Below are 22,720 nucleotides of genomic sequence, written 5' to 3' on the forward strand. Positions count from 1 at the left end.
CAAGGCTTTCGTAGGAGTTGTGGGCTTTTCCAGGGCTAGTTTTATGACGCTGGGGATAGTTTGAGCATTCTTCTGTACCGTGAACCTAAAAACATATATTTGACAAGGCTTTCATAAGGGTTGTGGGCTTTTCCAGGGTTAGTTTTATGACCCTGGCGTTACTTTAAGCCTTTTTCTGTACCGTGAACCTAAAAAGAGGCTCATGAGAACTCTATTAATTTATTTTCTGGCGTTTGGAAATAGAAACTGATAACACTGTCTTACATAACCTTCACTCAACCCTTGCACGTTGCTAATAATGCTATGTCAGATCAAAAGTAACTCGTGGTAGCCATTATAAAATGACATATACCTGCAACAATAAACTATCAATCAATCAATCAATCATTATAGTAAATATTCAGCGAAAGGTGATATATGAAGGTGAGGGTCCCTTTTATATGGACAATCTCTTACTAATACATTCATTAATTTCAACTATTAGGAGGATGATTTATAAGCTTTGGCGTGCATTGAGGGTTAGAATATATTTTTACCCTATAATTTCACGTCTTAGTTGTGTTTTTAAGATTTTGTTCATAAGCGTTGGTCTGCGGGGCGAGGCAAGGCCGCAAAATAGCTCGCAGAAAGAGATCAAACTTTATTATTTTTTCCTATATTTCACTCACTGCTATCGTTTACTTACAATATTTCGGCTCCAATACACGGCACAAACATCACAGCAACTATTTTAACCCAAAGAAGGCTTTATCACAAACGAACATGGCAGATTTTAGAAAGGATTGATGGAGGGTGGAATGGAAAACTCACCCAACCCCTAATTAAATCTCTATCCCTAGGCCTGACTGTTACTCCTATCACTCCATTCCAGGTAAATTAATAGGTCTTCCTGCTGTGTATTCCCTTGCTAAATATGATGGCAGCAGAAAATGGCAGATGCTGGGAGGGGAGATAAGAGGAGGGATAGGGACGGGGGAGATTCACGTCCCTATCCTAAAATCACCATTCCTAGGCCTAACTATTACTCCTATCACTCCATTGAAGGTAAATTAATAGGTTTTCCTGCCGTGTATTCCCTTGCAAAATATAATGGGAGCAGAAAATATGGCTGGGAGGGGAGATAAGAGGGGGAGGGAAGGGGGAGATTCACGTCCCTATCCTAAAATCACCATTCCTAGGCCTAACTATTACTCCTATCACTCCATTGAAGGTAAATTAATAGGTTTTCCTGCCGTGTAAGCCCCAGTGCGCATGCGTGGTGGCCAGCAGCGCGACTTATTTCCCGCGGGGAGGAATTTCTCGCATAGCAGCGGCGGGGTGATGACGCCATAGCGGGGAGCATCGGCGGCCGACATTTTAGCTTACAGGTGAGCACAGACGCCATGATACCCTGCCCCGCGCCGCATGGAGGAGCTGTGGGGCCTGTTGAATAATCCTTGGGTGGTGGCTACTTCATTGTGTCTGTTGCAGGCGGAAGCGAGGCGTTTAGCGGCGGTCAGCGGACGGTCGGGCGGCATCATGGCGGACGTGGATATTGATTTGTACGGCGACGTGGAGCAAGACTTCACACAGGTCAGGCGCGCCCTCCTGCTGCCTCCCTTTACTGCCCTGCCTGTCCCTGTACATAACGGCTGTCTCATGCGGCGCCCCCCCACACTAAACACTCATCCACCATGTTAGCGTTCTCTCGTTTCTGGTATTTCTCCTTAATTTTCTCTCTCTCTCTCTCTCTCTCATTGTCTTTATCAGTTATTTTCCTTCTTTTTTCTCTCTTTCTTGCTTTCCTTTATTTGTGGCGAGGTGATGGTGTAGGTTTGCTCTGCCTTGTACAGATTCATTACTATTCTAGACACACTTAATTACTTACAATACTTATACCTACTTTTGTGATCCTGTGTACATTACAAACTTAACCGCCTGGCATTACACCATCAACAAAACGTTACAATATCTAGCGGCCATAGGCTTACAGTATTTTCTCCAGAATTACACCCGTCGCAATGCAGAGGATATGTTTTTTGCACTTACAACTCGCTGCCATAGTGTTTTGCAGTCATGTATTATTCTCAAGATTTGAACGACTTTATAAGCAGGGATATGGTGTTTTATGGCATATAGGTTACTATCAGTCAGGTGTTACTTGGGTTCTGTTAGTGTGGAATAAACATGGCGTTGCAGTGCTCAGGTCCAATAGTGGCTGTGTTGGCCATCCTGAAGGGGGTGTACTATTAAAGTTTAACTTTTTGTTAGTTTATAAATAGTATTGACATATCAAACATGGATAAGTTACTGAATATTTTACTGACCTGAGTGGTCTATTTCAGAGGCACTCAATTATTTTTTGGTTATGTTTATTACTTTTTCACATGGAGGTGGTGGTCATCCCCAGAAAGAAGAATGTGATAGAATGCTATGAGTTAATTTGGCTATAGCTTATTATTTTCGGAACATTAGTCTACTGTGATTAATATCCTTAGCAGCAACAGGTTACTATGGTTACTAACCTTAGCAGTGACAGGTTATTATGGTCACCATATCTAGCAACAATAGGTTACTATGGTTACTTACCTTATCACTGATAGTTTGCTATCCATTTGGTTGCTTTGACTATTTGTTAGTTAAATAAAAATAACCATTTGTGCCTTCGTAGTCTAGTCAAGGGGCATGCATTTTTGTCCCTGTACTATAATATGAAGGCAGAAATGGTTAATTGAAGTGGCAGAGCAAAACTATACTATTACCTTTACTCTCTTGATCTTTAACTCTGTGTCTTAGATGTCAGCATTACAGACTTTGCAACCCATAGTACTTGTACTCTTGCAGCACTGCCTAAGGCTCTGTGTTTGATAGTAATAGCTGGCGTAGAGATCCTAACCCTCTCCTTCGCCGTGCCTTCTTATCACTGTTATTTTCCCAGGACACTTCAGGACAGTAATAACACCACATTGACGTACCTTAACCAGGCTTTCACTGTTCATAATGTTTACATAAGTAACTCAGACCCACAGATACATTAAAGTTGTTTTCTGTTGGGAAATCTGCCGCCGTTAGTGTGAAGTCGGCCGGTGTTGTGTTTTTGCGGGTATGAATGAGAGGGTGCAGTCAAGCCTCAGCGCTGCCCACAGCCTGGGGCCGAGGGCAAAGGGGGGGCATGAGTATTGGATTCTTTTCTGCCAGTAAATTATTGGGCATTAGGTATAAACATAATAGGGTAGATAATGAAAACTTTGGGATATAATGATACTATCCAACAGTTGTAGGAGGCATAACAATTAGTTTTGGTTAATACTACTGAGGATTAGGCTACTCCTATGGCTGTTTCCTCTGCCCCTGTGTGGCCAAACTAAGGTTAAATCACTAGCTCAGTGGGGCAAAGTTAGTCATTAGTTTAATAGCAATAAGTAAAGAATCTAATGGTGATAGGCTACTGTACCTAAATTTAAGAAAGCAATATTGGTTGGCCTGAAAGTTAGTCCAGGTTATTGTTAGCCACTGTTTTACTAGCTTCTGAGGGGAAAAAAATCCTCTTCAAGGAAAATCAAGCATCAAATTTTGCTCAGAAGTAAAGTCATCCTAGAAAGCGCCCTACACAAGTTATCTTATCACTAGGCTCAAGGTTGAGGACAGACAAATTATCAGCTTGAGTATAGAGGAGAGCATAGATGTGAAGTTATGCATTACCATGATGAAAACAGTCCAACAGCTTACTGAAAAATGAGGAGTGTTTGGATAATTGCTTTATGTGTGGACCAGACCTGGCACAAAAGTGTAGACATGAATAACACTTGTGAATTAAGTAATCTGGTGATTCTTACTGAAGTTTAAAGTGAGCTCATCAAGTCCTGCAGCTTTGAAGTTCTTTTCAAATGGTTTTGATTTGCATGTTCACTTCAGCATGCACAAAATATCAAAGTACAATATGCCAAATTTTACCTGTCTCCCACTTCAGGTCTGCCATTTCAGTAGACATAACTAATACTTTCCTTGGTCCACTTCATCTCTAAGTATGTCAGCCGAGATTAGGTTTGAAGGTGATACACAAGCCTTGACATCCTTTATTGGTTATCTGTTTAATAGTCACCGGGCTTCATGGCTTTGGGTGGTGCCAGGCAGGCTCATGACTGTGCCCTTGCATTCATAAATTAAGAGACAAATATTGAGTCAAACTTCCGATGCTCAAAACATGAAGTGACACAGCCAAGAAAAACACTCCAGGTTCAGATAATTATTTACTCATTATTTTACTACTTTCTCATGGACTTTCTCTTGAGGAAACAGATTAGTGCTATCTAAGTCTGATTCAGCTCAGCTAAAGTGACGGCTAGTTATCAAACACCTTCAGTTTTAGTTAGTTTTTATCAAGCACACCTGGTTAGCTTAGGACTTGCAGACTTTTCCCCCTATAAATATCTTCCCTCCTTTTTGATACTGGAGCAACTAATCAACCAGTGCTTTGCTCATAGAGTAACAAAGAGGCTGGCCACTGATAGCCAGCAGTCCTACATATTGATCATTTTCATATTAATTAGTAATTGATTTATAAATTGTATTATGAACAAAAAGTATATTGCTCTTGAGAACTAACTCAACAGTTTAAAAGTTGAATTGCACTGGTAATTATTTGCTAGATTTAACCATTGTTTTATTCTACTAATAATGAAAGATGTATATTTAACATTTCTTTTTCAGATACATAAATTTCAATCAGTTAAACAGCAGTGAAGCAAACAGCAGAGTAAAGGCTGATGCAGTCAGGGCTTATGGGGTACTATGTAGGGGGCATCTCAGTGTGTGGGCAGCAGTGCGTAAGACCTGGCGTGAGTGGTGGGTAGGGCGGCGATGTGGTGGGGCAGCCTGCTTGCTGGGGTCCACTGGGGTGGGCAGGGAAGCACAGGGCTGGGTGGGGTGGAGGCTACTCTGTTGGTTGCTCAGGGAATAGTCTCGTGACGCCTGCTCAAGGTTTACTTCTGTTTTAACTTCTTTTGACAAGGTTTTTGTCAGGATAGTTGTCATATTCATTGAAGTAATTATAGAATATAGTTAGTCTTTAAGGTGTAAGTAATTATGTTGGCATCACTATCATCAAAGCTCATGGTGAGGAGGTCCTGGAAGAAGCAGGAGTGTGTGGTAGTCAGTGGAGGCTGGCTGGAGGAGCACACAGGGCCACTAGTACATTTGGACCAGTGTAGTTGAGGCCCTGTGTGCCCCTCCAAGGATGGCAATGGCATGCTGCTTCAACTTGTAAGCCTCTGCCGTTTAATGGGAGAACATACACGGTACAGAGAATTGGAGTGGGAGGAGTACATGCTACCCTTTCAGAAGGCCGGCCCTGACTGACTATTACACATTCCTGTGCTGGACAGCAGCATGAAAGACAGCCAGTCACCAGTTTACTCTAGAAGTTTGGTTAATAAACACTGCTGGCTTAGTGACCTTGTGTCTGCCAAACCAATGGACAGTGAGAACAGACTTGTGCCATGTTGTTGTTGTCTTGGGTGTCGTGTCATCGGGCTGTGTGGCAGCGACAGGTGGGCTGCTTCAGGCTGTTGAGTGGAGGCTCTTCACCGGGGGGGGAGAGGGAAGGGTTAAAGGGCCAGACAGATACCTTCATGGAGTGGGAGGTGGGCAAATTTTTAGTAGTTGCATTCTAATTATGCATTTGTTCCTCACAGTTGCTTCAAACCTAACTATTTATTTTTTTCAGCAGATAATCTTGTCAAATTTTTGGCTTCCACATTACAGGGTGCTTTTACTTAAACCACATAGTGTGGGAACAGTTGTCGATCTGTTCCCAGCAAGGGTCCAGTCATGAAATGTTTTCTCAGTTCATTGGGGACAAATCATTGCCATCTGAGATAATTAATTCATTGCTCTCATAGGCCTCCTCAAACTTCTCTTGGAAGTCAAGCAATTAAATTAATATCTAACACCTCACCAGAGGTCATTTGCATTAAAAGGGAATAATAACCCAAAGGGTAGACAAGCATTCTGCCACCGGCCCAAGGCCTAGACACACCCATGTGGCATGAGCAGGGGGGAGGGGGGCTCCTCTTTGGTCCATGAATAAAGCATTGCACTAGCTTAAAATTCCTTAATTTTGGAAATGCCAGATATCACCTTCGGGGGGAATTAAACTTGGGCCTACAGTGACATTCAGATTGACAGTTTCGGTGTTATTCATTCCAGGATCGGGAAATGAGCTGGTATGAATCGAACTGCTGCGAAGTTTAGCCCTGCACCCTCCACCATTCTGCATAATATATTATGTCTGAAAAACCCATTCCTTCTGATATGTCCATCCAGATGTTTTCCAATGCCATCCTTGCTGGTTCCTTAGCTAGACTTAGCTGTCAGTTCTTCAGTGCTGATGGTATTGACTGTCTCAGTGTTGTTTCAACGCTCCAAATCATTTATATAAATCAAGCCTAAACTAGTGGAGAGAGAGAGAGAGACTTATTATTTGAGGGTATTTGCAAGTAACAGCTGTTAGTCACAGTCCGTTGCCTGTGTGCTGTGTGGTGTTTCCCTGTGTTGTCAGAGCTGCCTATGAGTATCCTGTAACAGCGTAACTATCTAGGAAGACACTGTAAAGGCGTATGACGTTACCACATCTGTAACTGCGTAAAGCTTAAGTTCTGTAAACACAACGCATCAGTAACCAGTATTATGCATCTGAGGTGTTTGAGTGAGCCACTTCATCTTACCTTGTAGGTGGGTCATGTGTTAGCAGGGAATGCCTTGTTCACTACACACTCTGGCCTCGGCCTGGGCGGAGGTGAGTGAGGTGTGGTACATGTGGCTTCTGGGATTCCATGAGTTACATGAATTATTTATTTTTTAATCATTTTTTGTTTATTTTTTTTATTTTTTAATTCAGTGACTTGATTAATCAGAATTGATAAATAATTTGTTGCAATGTTCAGTATATATATTTACAATCGAATATAATTAGTTTATTCTTGAGGTATTACCTTTTAGTTCATGAAACAAACAAATATCTACCTATAAAAAAAGTCTGTATCACAACCAATGTTACCTGGTAAAAGAGTTAACGTAGCACAAGTGCGCTTAGTCACGCCAGTACCTTGAGGAAGCTCCTGTACGTCAGGCAGCGCCCGCCGCTGCTGCTGCTGACTCAGGCCGGCAAGCTTGTCAACACTCGAGTCTTGGGTGTAGATGTTAAGGGACCATTCTGTACACCAACTCACTACATGCTAGCAATGTCCAATGGTTTTATATACTTGGTTATAGGACTTTGTCTTAGAATATATAGTTTTATAGAAAATAGAAATTCAGTTATTCAACAGTTTTTGTTCTTGATGTATTCATGACATAAGGATTTTTGCACTGTGGGTAAGGTGAACCTATCAAGTTTGCACATTTTGCAGAATGCAATATCTCAAAATTTTCCTTTCTGTAAAATGACTGATAACATTGTCAGGGTCATGACATGATCAAGTATTGTCTGTGGAAGGAAGTCTAGAAGACACTGCAGTCTTGGACAAACGTCTTAGTAAAATAGTGAACCATTTGTTGTGAAAGATAAAGTTGATCATACAAGCATTTGTTAAAGGCTCTTTTGTTTATTTCAAACACTTTTGAATAAGCATGTAATCATTTCCATGCTATGGTGACATCACTGCAGGTGATTTTGAGCTATGTGGGAATGAATTAAGGCATTTTTTCACTGTTCCATCAGATTAAACTTTTTAAAATCTCCTCCATCTTGCTAGCAGACCTCAGCCAAGGGTAGGGCAGCAGCCAGGGCCTGGGACCACCATGACCAGCAAGGATGATGCACTAGTTATGTACAAAGGAAGGCTTGTCAAGTCAAAGAACCAAATTGTAGAGAATGGCAGATTTACTCATGCTTTTTTATAGGGCCAATTGAACATTTCTTCTATTGTTTGATTCGTGATGCTGCTGTGTTGTACTAATGCAGCTTTCAGCGACTTCTTTATTTATCTTTTTTTTTCTTGTTTTTATACATGCATAAGGCGAGGCTGCCTCCTGACCCACCACTTCTTTACTTGTACTAAAAGGAAACTGTTTGCCTGCAATTTATAACTTACCTAAATGAGGTTACTTGCTGTCCTGTCACATTGATGTTTACAGCATCATGACAACAGGAGTATTTGCTAATGTTCATTTGTGTGTGCAGGAGCATCATCTGCCTCCTTGGTGGTGTTGAGTCAGTGCTGCCATGCAGGGGTGTGTGTGGGAGGCAGGCTGGCACCATCGTAGCCCCTATGTATCTGAGTATCTAAATGCATTATTTTATGGCTTTAGATATGGCATGATAAGTTAGTAACCATCATATGGGGAGTAGTTGGAGTAGCTTAACTAAAAGTTAAAATTGAAGATCATTCCATTTTGGGGGGAGGAGTTTGGGGAAGAGTGGATCATTTATGTTCTCACCAAGATGGCCTGAGATTTGTTCACCTTGAGAACTCTGCTCTGCCAGCATGTCCTCAGTCAGCCTGTGATGTGCTGCAGACTGTTGGCAGTGAGGCCCCAGGGCGGGCTGCTTGCATTTCAGGCTAATTGATGTTCTTTACAGGAATGCCAAGACAGCTGATGTTATATAAACATTGATATATGCATATCTATATTTTATATATGTATATATACATTTATATATATACTTATATAATAGTCTTTCATGTTTCTTTTTCGTATGGTGTAAAAGTATACTCGAGGATTTATTTACTTCTGATCTGAGGTAGAATAATATAATAGCTTTTATCATACATTATTTTTTAACATTAACCCAAGGGGTTATCAGAAGTGATTAGATTCTACATAAACATGCTTTTCTGTTCTATTGCTTATGATTTTTTTTTATCAGAGCCAATTGTGATACAACCTTGGTTTGTAATGATCAGAATTGGCTTGTATGTGATTAATTGGAGACATACTCTATATATACCTATATATATATATATATATACGTCTATAACAGCAACACTGCTTCAGGAGCGAGCAAGGTTCTCGGCACGTCACAGCTCATCCCTTTGTAGCTTTGTGTAGACGGAAGCTGCTGTGTCCCATGCTGTACCTAGGAGAGTTGTCCACTAACTTGCTTAGGTGTCGTCATGATGGATTCTCGTTGTGCTGTTTTAATAAATAACCTTTGGTTTCTCATCACAGAGGGAAAGATCCCAGCCTTTATTTATGGATTTAGTTTGTGAGGCATATGGATTTTTTTTCCTGTGGGAGGTAATGAGTGTACATTACCGCATTCATAAACTTTTGATGTAATGTATACGGGAGCCTGAGTGAGTGTATGGAACCTTTTTTTTCCCCATTTGCAATAAAGGGATGGCATCATTGTCTGAACAGTAACATGATCTTGCCATGCAAGTGTCCATCTAGTGTGTTCACATTGAAAGTAACAAAAGAGAACCTTGCACATGAGACTGAAGCAGTGTTTTCTAAAGAATATTAGCTTTATATCTTTGATATAGATATTTTTATTATGTAACGCATGATGCGTCATTGATAACTGAACACAAACACTGTCCTTGTATGTGTATGTTATGCACAAAATTTCCTAATGCTGTGTGTGTCAGTGTGTGTGTGTGCATCTAAGTGAGTGTGAGAGGGAGAATGAGGAGATGACAAGATCTCATGGTAAGGTTGTTCTCGTCATCTACATAGTTTTGCCTCCTTGAATCTTACTGTGACATAAACTCAGGTATATCAGAAGTTTACACTGCCAGTAGTAGACATTGATAAAGGCTCAGACAGATGTCTAATATATTTGTTGAGAATTCACTAAACATTCAAACAGTTGAGTCATGCATTTAATGTAACTTTGATGCTTAGACATTTACTGAGCCTCAAGTTGTTGAGTCTTTCAGTAGCGTAGTGTGTGTGTGTATGTGTGTGTGTGTGTGTGTGTGTGTGTGGCGTGGAGTGCCTGGCTCTGGGTCTAATTGTGGATGATCGCCCATTGTTATGTAGGACGACTTTGCCGACGGCGACCTGTACGATGCAGTCCTCACGGGGGGAGGACGGGACCGGGAGCGTGAGGCCCCTCCAAGCCCCTCGCCGGCCTCCACGGAGCGCAACGGAGGGTCAGCACCGCCCCGCCAGTCCTCCTCACAGTCTCAGCGCGGGCGGTCGGTGTCCTCGGAGGAGCGCGCCGTGTTCTCCGGGCCGGTGGCTCACACTGGACGCAAGTACCAGCTCTATATCGGCAACCTGACCTGGGTGAGTCCACCAGGTGCCTTTACTCCACACCGATGGCCTGTCTTGCCCTCGGCCTCGGGTGTCTCAGCATGACGGGAGAGTGTGGGGTGTGCACTCTCCACTCTCAGGGTGATGGCTTGTCATGGGTTGTAATCTACCTTGAGTCTCAATCTCCCTAAGTTTACTCTCTTATATTTTTCTGTGGTCATATTGTAGGTGTAGTGTTTCTATGAACATTTTATTATCATTGATACTAAAGGTGCTTGTCTTAGATGGGAATGGAACAGTTTACCACTAGAATGTCAATATTTTCATTAATAGTCTGTTAGGGCAGCTTCATGCAGGGCAATTGTCCTCCGGGCCAGTCCCGCTCAGTGTGGCAAAGTTTACCAAGATGTGTAGAAATGGACGGGAGCAGCTGAGAGGCTAGTCACCACTGTGGTAAACATAAACAACTGAGATGGTTGGCTCATGCTCACCGCTGTATGTTATTTTCTTCAGTACATGCACACCAAACTCATTTGTTCATCTTGCTCCCAGGGCTTGATTTTCCATACCTATGTAAGATTAATTCAGTGCCAAAGCCAGAAGAAATCCATTCCTTTGTTTATGTTTACCCCAGTATATTCATTGTAATTTTTGTCCTGTGCTTAATCCACTTCACTGTACTTGTCCCAGCCCTCCATCCTCAGTAGGAAGCTGTGTTAGGAGCCATGACTGTGTTCAGGGAGGGGAGGGCCAGTGTGGCCATCATGACTTGTTTCTAAAATGCCCATGCTGATTTGTTTCATGTTGTGTTCTTCCTGACATGATCAAGTGATGGCCTTAAGATCATTTTAATCCTTTGTCTTGATAGAAATTAATGTCTAAGGAAGAGATACACGAGTCACACCCATGGCTTGGTCTTGCAGGTTGAAATATTACTTCCCTCAGCTGAACTATAAAATTATGAGCATGTCAGTCCCACTTGGCAGTTTTGGTTTGTTTACCCCAAAATTGGTTTTGTTAGCTGACTGCATAAGTAGTTTTGATTTGGCCTGTGCGAAGCTGCCTTCAGTATGAATACATGTTTATGTGTTAGTCTTTGGTGTAATGTTTCAAAGTTATGAAAATGATTTTTTGTCCCACTACCTTATCATGTGAGGATATCTTGTCTGTGGAGCCACGAGAGTTTGTACATGCTTGTACATGCAAAGCTTATTGTTTTACAGTGGACCACAGACAATGATATTGCAGCTGCAGTTCAGTCACTCGGCGTGAATGATTTCCTGGATGTAAAGTTTTTTGAGAACCGAGCCAATGGCCAGAGCAAGGGTTTCTGCGCCATCTCTCTGGGCTCCGAGTCCAGCAGCCGCATGGTGATGGACAAGCTGCCGCGCAAAGAGATCCACGGCATGAGTCCAGTGGTGACCTTCCCCAGCAAGCAGGCGCTCAGCCAGGTGAGGACCAGCTGTGTGGGGCCCATAAGTGGCCTTGTCTGTCTAGCTGATTGATGAAGTAAAGAGTCATGTCTTATATTATTATTGTCTGGTGAGTGCGTGGGCCGTGGCGGCCACCACAGTGTTGAGGGAGTGGGTGTGACGAGTGCTGGGCCTTGTCTGTTTGTTGCAGTTTGAATCCCAGAGCAAGACGCGTGCCAGTCCTCAGCACCAGCACCGTGGCGGCCCTGGTGGTCCAGGTGGCCACCCTGGTGGGGGACCTGGTGGCCCCGGCGGCCCCCGCATGCCACCCCCAGGGCGTGGCATGCCCCCACCAGGGATGGACCACAGACCACCCGGCCCGCCCGGTCCCCACGGTCCTCACGGGAGTTCCCACGGTGGGCCTCATGGCGGCCCTCACAGTGGTCCCCATGGTGGACCTCACGGCCCCCATGGCCCCCCTGGTCCACATGGGCCCCCAGGTGGTCCTCACAGCCATCACGGTGGGCCTCATGGCGGTCCACACGGTGGACCTCCTGGCCCTCATGGCCCCCCTGGCCTGGGCCCCCACCACGGCCCCCACCAGGGACCCCCAAGAGGCCCTCCACCACACAACATGCAGGGTAAGTGATTGCCTGTGTCTGGGGTGGGTGCAGGGCAGGACACACTGGAGGGTGTGCTTGCTGCCTGTAAACTGTTGATTACTTTACTGTTGGGAGGCTCAGGGGATGATAACTTGTATGCTCTACTGAGAAGCCTCTCACTTGTATGTGGCAGCAGGCTGTGGGTGTGCAGCACTCATGAGGAAGTGTGCGCCTGACATTAACCCTTTCCATATGGTGATGCCGACATCAGCGTCACCGTATGGAAAGGGTTTATCCTCTGGAAGAGGATTAATCCTCTTCCAATTCCTCTTAACCCTTTCCATACTGTGACGCCGACGTCTGCGTCACCATATTGAAAGGGTTAAGGCCACAGGAATGTGGGACTAAAGGGTATATTGGACTTTGCAAACTGTGTAAGTAGAGGACGTCACTGTGTTTCTCTGTTCCTTGGCTGGAGCGGATGGGAAGGATGTCTCTTCTTTGTTTCCCAGGAAAGGTTGGGAGGTAGAGTAATATAATATTTCATTTGAATTGATAAAATGATTTCTTACAAAATTACAAGAAAGCATAACTCGGATGGTTTTATTGCATACAATTCAGAGCTAATGTTGGGAAAACCTGGTGAGTCCCATTGCTCACCAGTGACCTTTTATCATCCTGATGCAAAGAAGAGAAGTCAGGCTTGATGATTGGTGATCCTCACCAATGGTTTGAGTGCACGTGTTGCCTGTGTTGTTGGTCTGGTCCAGTCCGAGGAACAGGATACAGTGCTGTTGTCTGACTAAACTCAGCTGTGCAAGTCCCCGGTTGTGATGTCATCATAAGGCCAAAGTGAGCATGCCCTTGCTGTCCAAGGGTGGGCCCTTTGTGTGTCCCACTGTAGCTGCTACTTGACTGTTTGGTGGTGGTGACAGGGCCTGGACCAAGAGGCGCACCCCCTCCCCCAGGCCACATGCAGCGACCCATGCATCCCGGCGGCCCCGGCGGGCCTGGTGGACCCCCACCCGGCCATGGAGGACCCCCACCTCGAGGCCCCCCACCCAGCATGGGACCCCCTCCAGGCCAGCACGGGCCCCCACCCCCTCGAGGGCCCCCTCCGCCCATGGACCCCAGGGCACCGCCACCGAGGCCAGACTTCATCCAGGGTAAGTTGGTGACCCTCACCCACCACCTTCATGAAGGGAACCTGAGTTTGAGACATTGGAAGCACCACCAAATAAAGTCTGTCACAAATTCTTGCATTATGTTGGTCTTGTCTCTGTTAACTTGAGGAAGTTACAATCACTGCATCACCACGTGTATGTGTTGTGTCTGACAGAACTGTTGTGCTCCAAGACCAATGGTGTGTTCAGTTGTTTCACTGGAGAATGCTGTTTGATAAACTTTGTAGGTCATCCACTAAAGACTGCTTATGTACCTGTATCTGAAGTTCAGTCTCGGAGTTTTAACTCTGCTGTTTATTTAGGTGGGATGGATTCTTTGCACAGCTGTTCCCCTAAGCCTAGCCAGGTTAAGGGCTTTCCCTCAAGTCACAGACACTTAGGTGCCCAAAGACCACTGTGCCCCTCACTCTTGTGGCTTCAGCCTGCTTTCAGAGAGTTGCCGAGGACTGTTTCAAAAGATAGCTTACATAGAATTGTTGCAGTCCTAACATATTTTGCCTTACTTGTAAGAGGAGAATATTATTGCCACTAAAGTAAATGATGAATTCATTTCCACTGGAGGGATTTTTGATCTACAGCTGATGTAGTGAATAGTAATGAGTGTTTGTGCCGGGGGACACAATGTAGTCTAGACATTGAGTGTATGTGTGTAAGGTGGGAAGAGAGTGCTGTATGTGGTAGTGAGGTGAGCCCTGTTGTCAAGAACACCCACTATATGGGTGGTGCCAAGTTGAAAAGCTTCCTTTTGGTGAGTGGAAAGGTGTCATTCAGGGAGGGAGTGGTGGTGGAGCAGGGTTCTGGAGGACCTGTGGCTTGCAAGCAGAGTAAAGGATGGTTTTGTTTTCTTGTTTGTCGGCTGTTGTGGAGTGGAGCTGCATTAGGAGACACCTTGATCTGTGAAATTGTAAAGCTGAGGGGGGTGCCAGCACAGCTATAGACTGTGGTCACTCAGGCCCACAGCACTCACAGGATAATAGCACATGTGTTAGTTGTTGCAACATGTGTTTAGGTGTCCAACATGTTATACTTTGTCATGAGTCTCTAGCCAGGGAAGGATGATATAAAAGAATATTAAATGGAAGATAATTTCATCATAATATTAAATGAAGCTAAAATGAAATTCCATTTTATCATTGGTATTAATAGTATCCCCTCAAGGGGAACGGAAAAACTGGTGGTGCTTCCAGAGTAAACAAGAAAGTCACGGCACCACATGACATATCGTGTGAACTTGTTCTGGTGTTCTGTGTGGACACAAGCTGTATGTTCATGTAATGTTTAATACATCAGTCTTTGCAAATATCTTGCTGACAAGTAAATGTTAATGGAAGTAATAAGTCATGGTAACAAACGCTAAGCAATAGTTAGCCGAGAGGAGCCAGGCAAGCACTGATCACTGGTGTCTGCTGCCAACAGGGGGCTTCCCGGCCACCAGCAGCCCCCCCTCCGTCCCCCACAACCTAGTACTCCCCTCCAGGCCTCCCACTCTCTCCCAAGGTACCCCCACCCCCAAAGGTGTATGGCAGCATCCTCCTCTGCTACCAGGGTGTGCTGTGTGTGTGTGTTCGTGTGTGTGCCTTGTAGCACCCCGTGTAAGCTGGCCTGACATTATACAAACATAATGCAACCAGGCATAAGGGTACTAGATGGCTAAACTTATTTTATTGTAATGCACTTGCTTGATTTTGCTTGAAGTAATATATATATATATATATATATATATATATATATATATATATATATATATATATATATATATATATATATATATATATATATATATAATATGTGTGTGTGTGTGTGTTTTACTTTATTTTTTTGCGTTGTCACCCCGTAACTGCTTGATTACTTGGTGTTGGTTGTTTGTCAGTCTTCCAGAGGCAGATGTGGAGCTAATGAGCTTGTTGTTGTGTTGCATTTGGTAACAACTTTTCCCCCAGTTTGTTACTCATTCTTCCCTTGTTGAGTCTGATCATAAACCAGTATGCTTGGGTGGGTCAGGCCTGAGTAGGAAGGGAAGGTGTTGGCTGAACAGTGTTGAAGTAGTTGCTTGTGGGGTGCACCAAGCAGACAGGGATGAGTCAACTGCTGCTTCAGAAAGAAACAGAGAGAGATGTTTGTACTACATTTGAATAGCACATTGTTAACACTGAGGCCCAGCTTTTTCATGCAGAGACTGGCTTACACTTGGGAGTGCCACACTTGTGATTAACATTGTTTAGTGAGAGTATTCAAGCAAACTAACACCCTTGAGTACCCATTGACAGCTTATCCATGCAGTGTTTCAGGGTAAAGGCATTGCTTACATTTCAGGACCCCCACCACATGGGGGCCCCCCTCCTCATGGTCCTCCTCCTCATGGTGGAGGCCCCCCAGCACCTCATGTCAACCCAGCGTTCTTCCCTCCACACAATGCACCCCCGCCGGCGGCTGCTGCCCCACCCGCACACTATGTCCCGCCCCCGCCCTCTCATCAGGTTGGTATTTTTTCCTTTAGCTGCAATAAATGCCTTCATATAGTTTTGACTTGACCATCTACCTTACAAAGCTGCCTGTTGTATGAGGTGGACCTTGGAGCACAGTGAGGTGACATGTTGCTTTGCTTATCCCCACAGCACGGTGGGTTCCAGGGGGCTGACCACCGCATAGAGGGGCCGCCCCCACTCTCAGAGGCAGAGTTTGAGGACATCATGAACAGGAACCGCACAGTGTCCAGCTCTGCTATTGCTCGGGCCGTGGCTGACGCTTCCTCTGGTGAGTGGGATAAAGTGGCTTACAGAATGTGAGGGAGAAGACAAAGTTGGACAACACTCTTAGTCTTCAATTTGTCATAATGTTACATTAGACTTGGAACTGTTGGCAGTCTGGCTCATTTTCCTTTCTTTCAGGGGAATACGCCAGTGCTATCGAGACCCTTGTGACTGCCATCTCGCTCATCAAGCAGTCCAAGGTTGCCCATGATGACAGGTGCAAGATACTAACGAGCTCCCTCCAGGTAAGTTTTAATTATTTTTTTCAGCAAGGGAAACGGCTGAAAGGTAAAAACAACATACCACAAACTTTACATCTGCTACTCCGTGCATAGTAACGACTCTAGTCCGTAACGTGACAGGTTCTCTGATCAGCATACCATAGCACCACATCTCCATCCACCAGGACACGCTTCACGGCATTGAGGCAAAGAGTTACGGGTCCAGCAAGCGCCGCGAACGCTCCCGCACACCAAGTCGTCGCCGTCACCGCGATCGCTCACGCTCAAGGGAGAGAGAGTACCGTGACCGCTCTCGCTCCCACTCAAGAGATCGCGAGTACGAGCGCCACCGTAGTGAAAGGGAACGCGGCACCTCAGAGCGTGGGAGTGAACGTGAGCGTGACTACGAGCGCTCCTACAGCCGGGAGAGGGAGTATGATCGGGCAAGGGAGAGAGACAGGGAGCGCGAGAGGGACAGAGAAAGGTGAGGCTCATCCCAAGTATTGTTTTACATGTAGTTGTCATTTAGGGAGATGGATAAAGATAGGCACAAGTTGCTGTATATATTTTACTTCACTTACTAAACTAACCTACCTCATTATCCTACAGCAAGTGCCTTTAGTGTTACTCATTTATTCCCTTACTAAGCTACCTCATGCCTCCTTCCAGCAGCAGGTACTATGACGAGCGCTACAGAGAGAGGGAAGGCAGAGGGAGGGAGAGGATTGAGGAGCGGCCAGTGCGTGAGCGTATAGAGGAGCGCACCACCAGGGAGGACGTGCGAGAGCCTGTGAGGGAGCGCGACCGCGAAAGAGACAGGGAGAGAGAGCGCGAACGAGACGTCAGGACAAGAGAAGAGAGAGAGTCATCGTCTCACCGCTCCTCCAGACACTAACTCGTCCTATCCTGCCCTGTCCTCATCCTCCTGTCCTTTGCCTCTCCCTCCCTTTCCCTAACCCCCAGCTCTCCCCTCCCACGCTCTTCATTTTGGTTGAAGTGAGAAATCTGGTGACCAAGTTTCAGCTTTTTCTTGATTTTTTTTCACATTCCTTTTTGTTCTCTCACGTTAGGCTGTTACGAGGAATTTTGTTTGATTCCAGTCGACAGGAAGTCATCATCCAGATTCTCATCTTCACTTCCCGCATGAGAACACCTCGTGCGACAGACAAAGCAAGAGATTCATGAGTGTTTATATATCTTTTTTATTCCTGAACTGCTGCCACTTCTCTGGCAGTCGTAAAATAAAGGCATTAGAACAATTAGCACACGGGACACACTGAGACCTGCGTTTGTTGTTGTCGTGGACGCATCGCTGGACATGATGTGCCTCTATATGTTACAGTTGTTATTTGTATCACTGTGCAGGCGTTAAAGCCATAGTATACTAATTTGTGAGTTAGGACGTCCTCTCATAGTATTACGTATACATTTTGAAGCTGTATGAGGTGTGGAGATGCTCTTAAGGATCTATTAAGTTCTAGTTTGAATTTTGTCTATTCTGGCATCGTGTATTTTATACCCCCATCAGGATGCAGTCCTAGTTATAGGCTATCATTTAGGCTTGACCAATAAATATTCTTACAAATAAGTTTATATTTTGTATTAAGATTTTAATGACATGAAATTGTGTGCTAACTGTAGTAGTGAATATGAAGTGGGTTTGAATATACAACTGATTTTTCTTATTACCCTTGGACCATTGACTTCCATGTGGGGAGGTGGTGGCCCCTTAAGAAAGCCTAAAAGTGCTATAGGCCTAACAATGAAAGTTGAAAAAAAAAAATGAGAAAGATTGAAAAGTTAAATAATACATGGCAATTCATCACACTACGACAGGCAGGTATATAGGCCTACTCTGGCCGACTGGTTTAGGAGTGGCTTTCCCATCTCTCTGGTCGTGGGTTCGATCCCCCGGTGCTGGCAAACCATTTCCTGATCTGGGTTGATTTCTCAGAGGTGTGGAGATGTAGTATAGTGAAGATTTCGGGCAACCTCAAAAACATGACGAATTATAACAATGCGGCATAAAAGTAGAAATATATGAAAAGCAGAAACGACATAAAACGCATAAACAAGACATGAATGAGTAAAAAGGAGAAATAAGGACGGAATTGCCCCTATAACATGACAAGAGAAGAGGTAACATGACACTAGAAACATAACATAGAAAGCACAGAATCATGACCTAAAAACCTGAAATATGACGTAAAAACTTAGTAAAACATGACATAAAACGTATAAATAAGACATGAAAACCCAGAAATATTACGTGAAAACTGAGTAAAAAGGAGAATTAAGGACGGAAATGCCCCTATAACATGACAAGAGAAGAGGTAACATGACAGACTAGAAACATAACATAGAAAGCACAGAATCATGACCTAAAAACCTGAAATATGACGTAAAAACTTAGTAAAACATGACATAAAACGTATAAATAAGACATGAAAACCCAGAAATATGACGTGAAAACTGAGTAAAAAGGAGAATTAAGAACGGAATTGGCCCTACAACATGACAAGAGAAGAGGTAACATGAGAGAGACTAGAAACTTAACATAGAAAGCAAAGAATCATGACCTAAAAACCTGAAATATGACGTAAAAACTTAAAAATAATAGATGACCCCCTTGCCACCTGGGACATCAAGATCAAGTAGCAGACGACAGGGAAGGAAGAGAGAGCGGCATGGAGGTGTGAGTTTTTTTTACCTTTTTCTCTTTTTCCTTCCACACAGGCGCCATGGGAGGTCATAATTGCATTCCCAGGGTGTGTGAGGCCCCAGGGAAGGCGTCCAGGGGGGTAAAATAAGGGTGGGAGAGGTAATAACAGGGGATATGGCTTGAGAATTTGACACGTTCCCAAAAATCTGAGGTCCCTGGGTAAAATTACTTTAAATATTGTCATTTTTGGGTTATTTCGTGAGTTTTAAGGATTCTAGAGGTAGTTTTTATGTGATTTGTGTCTTTGGTTCATACTACAAGGGTGGAACAGAGTGGAGAATTTGACACTCCCAAAAACCTTATGAAATTACTTACATATTGCGTCATTTTGGGTTATTTCGTGAGTTTTAAGGATTCTAGAGTTAGTTTTTATGTGATTTGTGTCTTGGGTTCATAATACAAGGGTGGAACAGAGTGGAGAATTTGACACTCCCAAAAACCTTATGAAATTACTTACATATTGCGTCATTTTGGGTTATTTCGTGAGTTTTAAGGATTCTAGAGTTAGTTTTTATGTGATTTGTGGCTTGGGTTCATAATACAAGAATGGGAGAGGAAATTAGAGGTGGACTTGGCTTAAGACTCCCAAAAACCTTATGAAATTACTTAAATATTGCGTCATTTTTGGGGTTATTTCGTGAGTTTTAAAGATTCTAGAGGTAGTTTTTATGTGATTTGTGTCTTGGGTTCATAATACAAGGGTGGAACAGAGTGGAGAATTTGACACGCCCCAAAACCTTATGAAATTACTTAAATATTGTCATTTTTTGGTCATTTTGTGGGTTGTATGGACTTTAAAGTTGTTTTTTGCGTGGTTTGTGAGTCTAGGGTTCATAATACAAGAGTGGAACAGAGTGAAGAATTAGACACGCCCCAAAACCTTATGAAATTACTTAAATATTGTCATTTTTTGGTCATTTCGTGGGTTGTATGGATTCTAGAGTTGTTTTTTGTGTGATTTATGAGTCTTGGGTTCATAATACAAGAATGGGGGAGGAATTATAAGGTGGAGTTGGCTTGAGAATTTGACACGCCCAAAAACCTTATGAAATTACTTAGATATTATGTCATTTTTGTTCATTTCATGGGTTGTATGGTTTCTAGAGTTGTTTTTTGCGTGATTTATGAGTCTTGGGTTCATAATACAAGAATGGGGGAGGAATTATAAGGTGGAATTGGCTTGAGAATTTGACATGCCCACAAAATTAGGTGAAATTCCGGACAATTTACAGTTTCACCCAACCAACGATTTTCTCACGTGGTTCATGATTTTCTGGTTATAAATGTAGTGAATTGCACGATTTTGTACCTCATTTCTGTCGCAAACGTCTACTTTTCGAGTTCTGCCTCTGTGATTAACCCGGTAGCTGCGGGGATCCTGTTTCTTGACCCGGTAGCAGCGACGGGCAATATATTCCGTGCACTAACCACAGCCTGAAGAACATGTGCGTTTGTGTGTGTGTTTCAGCGTGAACAGCAAGGGCGCCCTGCTGAGCAACTACGAGGTGTACACGCTGCTGCAGGAGGTGTGTCAGCAGGGGAACAAGGGCAAGCGCAACATCAACAAGACACAGACGCATCTCGCAAACATTGCTTTTGATGTGAGTGCCGCTGATAAGGGCTGGGTGGCATCAACTCCTGGGGTAGAAATGATTTTAGGATGATAATGCTTTGGATAAATGAATTAATACCTAAGTACGTAAAAGTGTTAAGTGTTGGGGCTCATTAACGGCTGGGAACTGTCTCGCTGAATAGAGAAGTAGATGGATGGAAATTATTTTAGGATGATAATGCCTTGGATAAATGAATTAATAAGTACGTAAAACTGTTAAGTGCTGGGGCTTATTAACGGTTGGGAACTGTCTCGCTGAATAGAGAAATACATAGTTAGAATTGATTTGAGGAGGATAGTGCATCGGATAACTGAAGAAATAAATACATGAAAGCCTTAAGTAATGCTAATAGGTAAATGGTAACAGGAATGATGTAATATATAAAGATGATGCCTAGGATAGATAAATTAATATATATAAATACTACTACATAAAGCTGACTAGTAATTATGATACACAAGTAGAGGTGTCCCCAGTTCTTCCATCTAGCCTTCTTGTATCCCTGGTTCCTCCTCCTTTGATACCAGTGAGTAACAATAAATATAATAGAAAATAGGTTAGTGATCAGAGTATAGCCTTACATGATACTTATTCACTTTATCCTTATTCACATCAATCAAATTCCCTTTGTGATCAACAGACTCTAAAATACCTTGAGAGAACGCCTTGCAAAATCCAGAGCCCAGAGGTGATCCAGCGCTTCCTCGAGGCAACCAAGAACTTCAAGCTGACCAAAGCCGAGAAACTCCAACTCATCAACCTGAGACCAACAACCCCGGTGGAGATGCAGCTGGTGGGTGACTTGCCGTGTGTGTCTTTGTGCTATTAGGTTAGGTTAAGTTAACATACACAAGATTGACCCCAAGCCCTCCCCCTCTTCTACAACTACAGGAGCTGATTGGCTGGATTAAGGGTAGTTAGAGTCAGACGTCATGCCCGTTTTTCTACATGTATCGACACTTTAGTTTGCCTGTTCGAACACCCTCCTGGAAGCTACTGGGATTTTCATGGGTTGATTTGTGAGCCTAGTGATAGTTTTACATGTCTCAGGGCCCCAGCTTCTCATCCTCCCTGTGTCCAATTTCTTCTCCCATCCTCCCTGTGTCCAGTTCTTCCTCTCATCCTCCCTGTCTATGTCCAATTCCTTCTCTCATTCCCCCTGTGTCCAGTTCCCTCTTCCATTCTCCCTGTGTCCAGTTCCTCCTCCCTGCCTCTCCGTTTCCTCCTCCAATCTTCCCTTTGTCCCTATTTCCTTCTCCCATCTATCCTGCATCTCCATTTCTTCCTCTCAGCCTCCCTATGTCCCCATTTCCTTCTATCTTCCTTATGTCCAGTTCCTCATCCTCCCCTCTCTTCCTCATGTCCCCAGATCATTGAGGAGAGTGAGGACCGGCTGACAGAAGAACAGGTGGAGCAGCTCATCTCGTTAGTGGAGCTGCACCTGCCTGACCCCGCCGCCTCCGCACAACAAATGGCTAACGGTCCCGCACAATAACCTCTCGCCCCCGCTGTTGCTCCCTAACCTGACAGATATTTATAGTTTTTTTGTTTTCTATGGAATAAATTTTTTTATGAATGTTGACTGGGGTTGTATCTTCGTCACTCTTGAATGGTGTAGTTAGCTTTCATTTTTTTAGATAGTGTTTGCATTCTCCTCCATTTAGTAATACAACACGATGACAACATTATTCACTGTATTTCTTTTCTACTTTATTTTTTTTATACAGTATTTTTTACTTATTTTCTTTGGGTAAATGAAACAGACTTGGGAAAAGATTAAGACGTTTTTAACCGAGTACTTTCATATGTAGGCAAAGCTATTTCTGTTTTCTTTCTCATATATCTTTCTCATGTATCTTTGTCACTCTTGAATGGTGTAGGTGGCTTCCATTTAGATACTGTTTGCATTCTCCTCCATTTAGTAATAGAACACGCTGACAACATTATTTACTTTATATATTTCTTTTCCACTTTATTATTTTTTTATACAATATTTTTAACTTATTTTCTTTGGGTAAATGAAACAGACTTGGG

The 22,720-nt window shown here is 43.6% G+C and overlaps 2 protein-coding genes across 5 annotated transcripts; both read left to right on the forward strand.

Annotated features, from left to right (window-relative positions):
* The first annotated feature begins 1,268 nt into the window (after positions 1-1,268).
* LOC126995173 (cleavage and polyadenylation specificity factor subunit 6-like) lies at positions 1,269-18,023 on the forward strand. 4 transcript variants are annotated; one of them, XM_050854472.1, is made up of 12 exons: positions 1,269-1,367; positions 1,471-1,572; positions 9,967-10,215; positions 11,406-11,633; positions 11,806-12,235; positions 13,132-13,362; positions 14,797-14,877; positions 15,694-15,857; positions 15,996-16,134; positions 16,269-16,375; positions 16,516-16,835; positions 17,021-18,023. In XM_050854472.1, the coding sequence occupies exons 2-12, from the start codon at positions 1,519-1,521 to the stop codon at positions 17,244-17,246; spliced, it is 2,229 nt and encodes a 742-aa protein (XP_050710429.1). In that variant the 5' UTR covers positions 1,269-1,367; positions 1,471-1,518; the 3' UTR covers positions 17,247-18,023. The 4 variants fall into 4 exon arrangements, with proteins under 4 accessions (XP_050710429.1, XP_050710430.1, XP_050710431.1 ...); XM_050854473.1 differs by having other exon boundaries at positions 1,310-1,367; positions 17,024-18,023; XM_050854474.1 differs by having other exon boundaries at positions 1,310-1,367; positions 16,537-16,835.
* A 969-nt stretch (positions 18,024-18,992) lies between these two features.
* Positions 18,993-22,268, forward strand: LOC126995175 (DNA-directed RNA polymerase III subunit RPC9-like). Its single transcript, XM_050854476.1, has 4 exons — positions 18,993-19,046; positions 20,542-20,674; positions 21,327-21,479; positions 22,056-22,268. Exons 1-4 carry the CDS (start codon positions 19,039-19,041, stop codon positions 22,179-22,181), a joined length of 420 nt encoding a protein of 139 aa, XP_050710433.1. The 5' UTR covers positions 18,993-19,038; the 3' UTR covers positions 22,182-22,268.
* The last annotated feature ends 452 nt before the right edge of the window (positions 22,269-22,720 follow it).

Source organism: Eriocheir sinensis, chromosome 7, assembly GCF_024679095.1.
Source record: "Eriocheir sinensis breed Jianghai 21 chromosome 7, ASM2467909v1, whole genome shotgun sequence".
NCBI classification, from domain to species: Eukaryota; Metazoa; Arthropoda; class Malacostraca; order Decapoda; family Varunidae; genus Eriocheir; species Eriocheir sinensis.